Genomic DNA, 7,709 nt, shown 5'->3' on the forward strand with positions numbered 1-7,709 from the left:
GAGTCTACTAATGCTGCGTGACCGCCAGCTGGCCTACAACATCAAATCCACGGCCTCGGAGGGCCCCTCCGCCTGGCGCCAGCACTCTGTGGCGGGCGACGCCCCCAACGACTTGCTCCAGCGCCGCGGCCTGCCACCCCTCAGCCTCCAGGTACCCCTGGCAGCCGGGTATGGCATCAAGTACGGCGAGCGGGCGATGTACGTGCGTACCATAGACCAGCCATTGCCGCCCAGCCTGCAGCCGGCCGCCCGCGCCAAGCCCGGCGCCGACATCGCGATGGCGGCGGCCGGCCAGGCGTCGCCCTCGGCAGCAGCCCTGCACACGCCCACGCTGCGCTTTGCCACGCCGCCGCGGCTCGGGGAGCAGGCCTCCAAGCGGCGCCTGCTGGCGCCCGGTGCGGCCGCGGTAGCCCGCGCAGCCGGGGCGTCAGGCCACCTCATCGCCACCGCCCGCAGCCCCTCCCCTGTCGTCATCGCCGTGCTGTCTGCCGCGCCCAGCACCTGCAGCAGCATGAGCGTCACGCCCCACACCGCCGCCTCCTCCATCTCCTCCTCTGCCGCCGGCAGCCCGCTGGTGGCGCTCTTTTACAGGGTGAAGGACCTACTGAGCCCGGCGCCGCAGCGGCTTGGCATCTCCGCTTACTGAGCTGACCAACCAATGTGGGAGCGAGGAGCATGCCTTCTCAGCCCCCGGGCCGGCCGCCAACATGCCTGGCAGCCGCTGCGCCAGCAAACCCAAACGCATACGAGACTCGCTGCCGCTGCACCTGATGCGATGCGAGCGCATCGATTCGCCATTTGCCAAACTGGTGCGTGGCCCGCCCACCCGGTTTTGTGCCTCTGGATCTGTCCCCCCGATCCCTAGAACTGACCACCTGCCCCCACACTCTCTCGGTACCCTGCCACCTGATTTGCAACCCCCATTGAGTTTTTGCAACCAACCCGCTTCATGCATCACCCCTCAACCCGTGATTTCTCCACCACATCCATCACCTGGCTGCACCTGCACTATTCCCAACAAGTTCCCAACCACTATTCCCTGTTGCTTCTGTCCCTTCCCAGCTGGCTGCGATACGCCAGCAGTGTGCTGCGAGCGCATACTTCCTCTTTTTTGGCAGCCTTGCTGTGGTTTCTGTTGTTTGTTCATGCGCCCATCGCGCCATACCAGATATAATCACCAACACAAGGAACACTGGGTAGACAAGAGAAAACAAGTGGGTGGGGACGTGGGTGGCAGGAGAAGCTCTGCTGGAAGGCAGCCGAGCATGGGGAGACGGGCAGAAAGCAGGGGGCAGAGGAGTCCAGCCCTGTGTCTTGGGGGTGGGTGGCGGCCCTTGCAAGCTGCCCAATTGGATGTGGGTGGAAGCCGCAGTGTTTTCGGAGGGAAGTCAGTGTGTCAGCCGTGGACCCCAGCAAATAAGCAAAGATGAATGCCAATGGCGGTTTGGGTTGGATGGGCGGAGACACGGCCCGCCCGGCGGCGGCCCGCCGCCGTGCCGCGCCGCACGCCGCCGCGCCGCGGCCAAAAACGGAAAACAATAGGAGCGCCTGGGGCCGCTCCCAGCCGGCCCCACGTTGCGCGCTCAGCGCCCTGGCATGCCTGCGCCCGGCCGGCGCTTCACGCGTCCCTGGGCGTCGGCGCCTCGTCCTCCGCCGAAGCGTAGGAGGAGGCGTAGGAGGAGCGGTTGTACTTCTGGGATGAGGCGTCGTGGAAGCGCTCAGAGGCCTCCTCATACTCAGTTGAGTTGCGGGCCGCGGGCACCGCCGCCGCCGCCGGGGCCGCCGCCGCTGCGCGCAGCAGCAGCAGCCACAGGAGGGGCGGCTCGTCAGGGGGAGGACTCTGGGGGCAGGGAGGGCAGGGGGCGCACGCGTGGGGTGGGCGTCGCGTGCCGGGGTCCAGTGGGCTGACCGCAGGCATGCCGGATTAAAAACACGGCGCTGCGACGCTCAACACTATGCCGCCCACGTCCCCGCCAGCTGCACGTGCTGCGTGGGCTGCTGCTGCGCGGCTGCGCGCTGCCCCAGTGGCGGCTGCAAGTGCTCACCGGTGGCGCTGGCGGCAGGCTTGGGCGCCTCCACGTCGCCCGCCACCACATCGTCATCCTGCACCACACAGCACAGGCGAGGCCCGTGAGGCTCGGCCCAAGGTGCCGGCCTGCCTGCCTGCCCTCTGCCCTCTGCGCCGCCCGGCGCAGCCCCGGCGCAGCGCCAGCCCAGGGCAAAGGCAGCCGGCTGCAGCCAGCCGGCAGCCCGCCAGCACCCGAGGGCTGCCAGGAGCGGGGCGATGCACCAGGCTGGCAACCAGGCTTGAGAAGGGCTCGCAGAGCTCAGCCCACCTCTTCGTAGATGGCAAAGAGCTTCTCGTCCTCGCCGCCGGCAAGCACCGCCGCCATGCGCGCCGCCTCGTCCAGAGTCTGCTCGTGCTGCTCGTCGCTGCAGCGGGCACGCAGGCGAGTGGGGCGCGTGGGCGGGCAGCGGCGGGTGGGTGGCCGGCAGGGGCGCGTGTGCAGGCGGTGTGTCTGCCTCCCTATTTGCCCCTGAGGATCCGCCAACCCGTAGCCGCCACCAGCAGCACCATCCGTCACCGCAGCCATCACCGCAGCCGCAGCCGACGACCCTCCAGCGCAGCCAGCCAGAGCTTCCAGCCGCGCACAGCCGGCAGCAGCCCACAGGCAGGCAGGCAGCAGCATCCCACACCCCGCACCACACACGCCCACCTGAACTTGAATGATGGCGACAGGTAGCGGTCGCTCACCTCCTGGTCCAGCTCCTTGCCCAGCTGGCGCGAGTCGCCCTGCAGCGGGGTGGGTGGGTGGGTGGAGGGAGGGAGGGAGGGAAGCGGTGGACGAGATGAGGGAACCAGTGAATCCACTGGCTGGTGGAGGGGGAGGAGGAGGGGGGGGGCAGGGAGGCTGCCGCGGCCGCGGGCCAGGGCGGCATGCGGGCCAACGGGGCGCGGCAGGCGCCGGGGGCGGGCAGCACGAGAGAGGAGGAGCCAGAGTCCCAGCAAGCCGTTGGCACGCGCGCGCCCGCACATACACGCACTACATTCGCTAGTACACTGCATGAACCCTACATGAGCACACACGCATGCAGGCAGGGCCGCTCCCCACCTTGGCCGCCTTCTCCTTGGCATCCATGTCGGCGGCAGAGATTAGCGACAGGCACTCCTGGGGCCGCCAGAAGCGCTTGTGCACGGCAACCCTGCTCGGGTGGGCGGCCGGTGGGCAGGCAGGGCCGGGGCGAGGTTGAGGGCTGAGGAGGGGGGCGGCCGAGCGCGGCTGGCATTCCCCGGCCCGGAGCCCGCAAGCTTCAGGGTCGGGTACCCCGGCTTTTCAGCGTGCGTCAGGCCTCGCCGCCGCTCCTGCGCGGTGCCCATGCCCCGCCATCCCGGCGGCCCTGCCCGCCAGCACAGCACACACACACGCGCACGAACACACACACCACACACACACAAGCACACACACACAGCACAACCCAGGCAGCCCTCACCAGAAGACAAAGTCGAAGGTCAGGAGGATGAGGACGAAGATGGGCGCGCCGATGGACTTCTTCAGGCCCAGGATGGCGACCATGAGCAGGTGGAACATCACCATGCCCAGCATGCACTGGTCAAACACGCGCACCCAGACCTGCGGGGGCGGAGGTGGCGGGGCAAAGGTGGGGCAAGGGGGGAGCGCTGGTGTGGCGGCGGCTGCGGGGTGGCGCTGGTGCAGCGTGTGGGGATGCTGGCGTGGTGGTGGTGCTGGCGGAGGTTGGCAGCGGCGGTGTAGGATGAGGCAAGGCGAGGCATGGCAGCGGTGGCGGGGAGGGGCGCAGCAACGAGGGGTAGGGAAGGGAGGCGGCCACACTCACCAGGCCGCCGCTCTGGTAGGTGGGAGTGTAGGTGTACACCTGCTGGTACTTCCTGCGGTACAGTACGGGCAAACAAGCGGTACAATCAGGCGCGATGGCAGCAAAGGCGCAGGGATCGCCACGCCACCAGCCACCAGCACTGGCAGCGGCCGCAGGGGCGGGGCTGTGCGGGCGTGGGAACCAATGGCGGCAGCCATGCGGCGGCCTCGTGCTGACGTGGCGGTATCTGGTGCTGACGTGGCGCCCACTCACCACACCATGTAGTTGACCATGAAGTACAGCAGGCCCACGGGGGCGATGATGGGGCAGATGGTGCAGAAGGTCTGCGGGGCGCAGCGCAGGGGCACAAGGCAGGGGCCAGCGGCACAGCACAGCAGCGCGAGTCAGGCCGGGCATACAGTGCTCCTTTGTCCAGCTGGGGCCCACAGGCCGCCCAGGCGGCCACCAGCCCAGCAAGCAGCGCGAGGATGACAACACGGGTTTGCCGCCAAGCATGGCTCGGGCCCCCTTCCCACAGCCACCCTCCCGCCCTCCCACAACCACCCTGTCTCCGCAGCCCGCCCCACACGCGCGGGACGCGCCCACCAGGCCCAGCAAGCCAGCAGCCCGCGCCACACACGCGGACGCCACCCACCAGGCACAGCAGGAAGGCCATGGTGTCGTTGGGGACCAGCACCCCGTAGGCCATCAGCTGGTTCTGCCACAGCCGAGCCTGCAGGCAGGCGCGAGGCAGGCGGCGGCGCCGGCACAAGGGGCGAGTGTCACAGCGCGGAAAGCAGCGCCAGGGAGCTTAGCGCAGGGAGGGAAGGCCTACGGGAGGAGGGATGAACCACGCCCACTGCAGAGGCGAACAGCGGCTGCAGGCCCGGCTAGCGCCAGCCAGCCGGCCCGCCAACCACCAGGGTTGCCACCCGCCCGCCACCGCCGCCCTGGCCAACCTTGGCGCGCTCGGTGCCTGCCAGGAAGCGGCTCTTCACCCAGAAGATGATGAGGGGCACCAGGCGCATGAGGGTGAGGGACCCGGTGAGCAGCGCTTCAAGCAACTGCGGGGCGCGGCACGCAGGGTGTGTGTGTGGCGGTTGGGAGTGCGTGGGAGGGTCGGGGCGGTGGTGCAGAGGCGGCAGGCAAGGGGAGGCGTCCCGGCTGGCGTGGGCCCACGGCTGGCGTGGGGGAACCCAAGGGCGTCGAGGCGCCTCCGCGCCCATGCCCCTGGAACCTGCGCCTCCTGCGCAGCGAGGGCAGGCAGCGGCTGGCATGGGGCGCCTGGGGGTGGGGCAGGGATGCTTACGACGTAGGTGAGGAAGAAGATGGCTGTCTGCGGGGCGCTGGTGCCAAAGATGGTGATGATGGAGCTGCGGGGGAGGAAAGGAGGGGTGGAAAGTGAGGGGGAGGAAAAGAGGAGGAGCAGCGGTGGGGGGCCGAGTTGGCAAGGGCAATGGAGGGGGCGCGGCGGGGGGAGAGGCGCCAGCAAGCACGGGAGCCCAGCCCAGCAAGGCACCACAACCAGCAAATGCACATGCACATGCACACACACATGCACATTTCTGCACAGGGTGCACAGCACACGCCCCCCCCCCCCACACACACACACCTCGGGTCGTTGATGAACTGGTTGAGCTGGTTGGCAAAGGTGCCGGCGATGAAGGAGCCCAGGAACAGAGTGACCACCTGGCGGGGGCAGCGGGGGCACGCGTGGGTGGGTGGGGGGCAATTTGTGTGTGTGCGTGTGTGGAAGGGTGGACTGGGTGGCCGAAACAGGCGCCGGCCACAAGCAGGCCGGGGCAGCGCGCCACCCAACAGACTGTGCGTTCCCGCCTCTGCCGCAATTAAGCGGTTCCGGTACACCGACAGCCCGGCGTGAGCCTCTGGCAGGCTGCAGCGCTGGCAGGTTGAGCCTGTGCAGGCGGGCGCACCTGGAAGTAGAAGTAGCGGGAGACGAGGCCCAGGTCGATCTGGCTCTGAGACACCATGCCCGCAAACTGCGGCAGGGTGGCGGGGATTAGGGTTCAGGATTGTGATGGCGGCGAGCGGGAAGGGAGGGAGGCACGGCAGCGGGCGGTCGGCATGAGGGCGAGGGCTGGGAGGGGGGCGCCAGCGCCCAGCGATGGCAGGCGGGGCCGTGCGCGGGCAGCCACCAAGGAGTGGAGCTGGCACCTCGAATCCCTTGCCAGCAACACGCTGTCCCGATGCCCGCCAAAACAGCTGCAGCTGCCACAGCCAGGCCCGCCCTCACCCCCACCCCCACCCTCATACCCAGGCCCACAACCTTTGTATGTACCATGAATATCAAAGGCGCACCTTGTTCATCATGACGATGAACATGGGCACCAGGGCCAGGAAGATCTTGAGGGCCAGGCCCGGCAGCATGCCCGTCAGGAAGGCGCCGGCAATGGGGATGGAGTTGACAAAGCTGCAAGGGGGGTGGGGTGGGGTGAGGTGGTCGGGGGTGGAGGAGGGGGTAATTTGAGCTGGAGGGGCCCAAGCGGCCCAAGTGGTGGGCGGTGGGGGGACCGCCGTGCGGGGCATCCAGACGCTCGCGCCGCCGCCCGCGCGCCACCACCCGCCACGTGCGCAGCCACCCAGCTGGCGCGCCGCAGCCTGCGGCGAGCCCCCCAACACACGCGTGCACACACGCGCACACGCACACACACCAGCCCCAACATGCACGGGGGGGCTCACTCCAGGAATGAGTTCATGGAGAGCAGGCCCTGCACCGCGGCCACGGGGATCATGAAGAACGCCATGCCGGCCACATACAGGCCGTACATGGCCAGGGTGCGGCCTGCAGCGCAGAGGGGGAAGAGTGGGAGGGCCAGCAGCATTTCAATTGCTCCGTATGGGTGCAACAGAGAGGCAATGAGGGAGCAGGTTGCTCAGTCGGACAGGCAGGCAGGCAGGGAGGGAGGGAGCGGGCGCAGGCGAAGGGTCAGGTCAGGCGCAGCATCGGCGCGCCCGCGAGTGCCGGGTGCATGCCGCAGCCTGGTGGGCAGCCGCAGCCTCCCGCAAGCACACGGCACGGTGCCCACCCACCCGAGCGCTCCCAGATGCGGAAGCCCAGGTTGCCCCAGACAATCTCCTCGGCGCGCGGCGCCGCCTGGCAGCGCCAGGCAGACAGGTCCTCGCTCATCAGCGTGCGCGCGCCCACCACCTGCATGTGCGTGCGTGCGTGCGTGGGGTACAGGTGCGGCAGGGGAGGGCAGGTGTGAGGGGGGTGGATGAGGGGCAGGGGGTGGTGCGCCTTGGGTAGGGAGTGCGAAGGGCGGATAGGAGAGTGAAGGAGTGGGGCTGGCCTGACGCTTCCGCAGGCCCCGGCCCCTGGCCCCCCGCCGCGCCCCGCCCGCGCGTCGTCACCTGGCTGGTGCGGCGCTTGAAGGTGACAAAGGCGGAGGGGAATACGTTGGAGGCCTCCTGGGCCTTGCCCTGCTCCTCGTGGATCGCGCGGCGCAGCTCCGTCAGCCGGTCCCTGCCGGGGAGAGGGCGGGTGGCAATAGAGGCATGAGGGGATGAGGGGGTGGCCGTGCGAAGGCGGGCGTGGGTGCAGCACCGGCTGGTCCAATAGCGGCACCTGCTTGCCAAGAGGGGCACGTGGAGTGGCGCCACGGCCTGGCCCCTGCACCGCAAGCCTGCCCCCACACTCTCGCGTTTCGGACACCACAACCACCTTCCGCCACACACTCCCCGCCGCCCCGCTCTGTTCACCTGTAGAACTCAAAGGCGTCCACCTTGACCGGCTTCATGCCGTATTTCTCGCGGCCCCAGGCGCCCATGGCCGCGCCCAACACGGTCAGCTGCGAGGGGGAGACGGCGGCCATGGCATGGTCAGGCCGGGGTCGGGGCTGCCCCCCGCCCCCCCC

General features: G+C 69.2%; 1 protein-coding gene across 1 annotated transcript in view; it reads right to left on the bottom strand.

Annotated features, from left to right (window-relative positions):
* Positions 1-1,618: 1,618 nt before the first annotated feature.
* Positions 1,619-7,709, bottom strand: part of CHLNCDRAFT_58512 (hypothetical protein) — a gene marked incomplete at both ends in the record, with an annotated part of 10,640 nt that continues 4,549 nt past the window's right edge. The window contains 18 exons of the mRNA XM_005845574.1: positions 1,619-1,788; positions 2,046-2,103; positions 2,337-2,433; positions 2,718-2,794; positions 3,114-3,204; positions 3,493-3,632; positions 3,856-3,907; positions 4,108-4,178; positions 4,490-4,567; positions 4,794-4,898; positions 5,144-5,207; positions 5,447-5,523; positions 5,769-5,834; positions 6,154-6,265; positions 6,535-6,637; positions 6,886-7,003; positions 7,207-7,318; positions 7,555-7,643. Coding sequence (XP_005845636.1) covers positions 1,619-1,788; positions 2,046-2,103; positions 2,337-2,433; positions 2,718-2,794; positions 3,114-3,204; positions 3,493-3,632; positions 3,856-3,907; positions 4,108-4,178; positions 4,490-4,567; positions 4,794-4,898; positions 5,144-5,207; positions 5,447-5,523; positions 5,769-5,834; positions 6,154-6,265; positions 6,535-6,637; positions 6,886-7,003; positions 7,207-7,318; positions 7,555-7,643 — 1,680 coding nt within the window. The remainder of the gene's footprint in view (positions 1,789-2,045; positions 2,104-2,336; positions 2,434-2,717; positions 2,795-3,113; positions 3,205-3,492; positions 3,633-3,855; positions 3,908-4,107; positions 4,179-4,489; positions 4,568-4,793; positions 4,899-5,143; positions 5,208-5,446; positions 5,524-5,768; positions 5,835-6,153; positions 6,266-6,534; positions 6,638-6,885; positions 7,004-7,206; positions 7,319-7,554; positions 7,644-7,709) is intronic.

This window comes from Chlorella variabilis, assembly GCF_000147415.1.
Source record: "Chlorella variabilis unplaced genomic scaffold CHLNCscaffold_17, whole genome shotgun sequence".
NCBI lineage: Eukaryota > Viridiplantae > Chlorophyta > Trebouxiophyceae > Chlorellales > Chlorellaceae > Chlorella > Chlorella variabilis.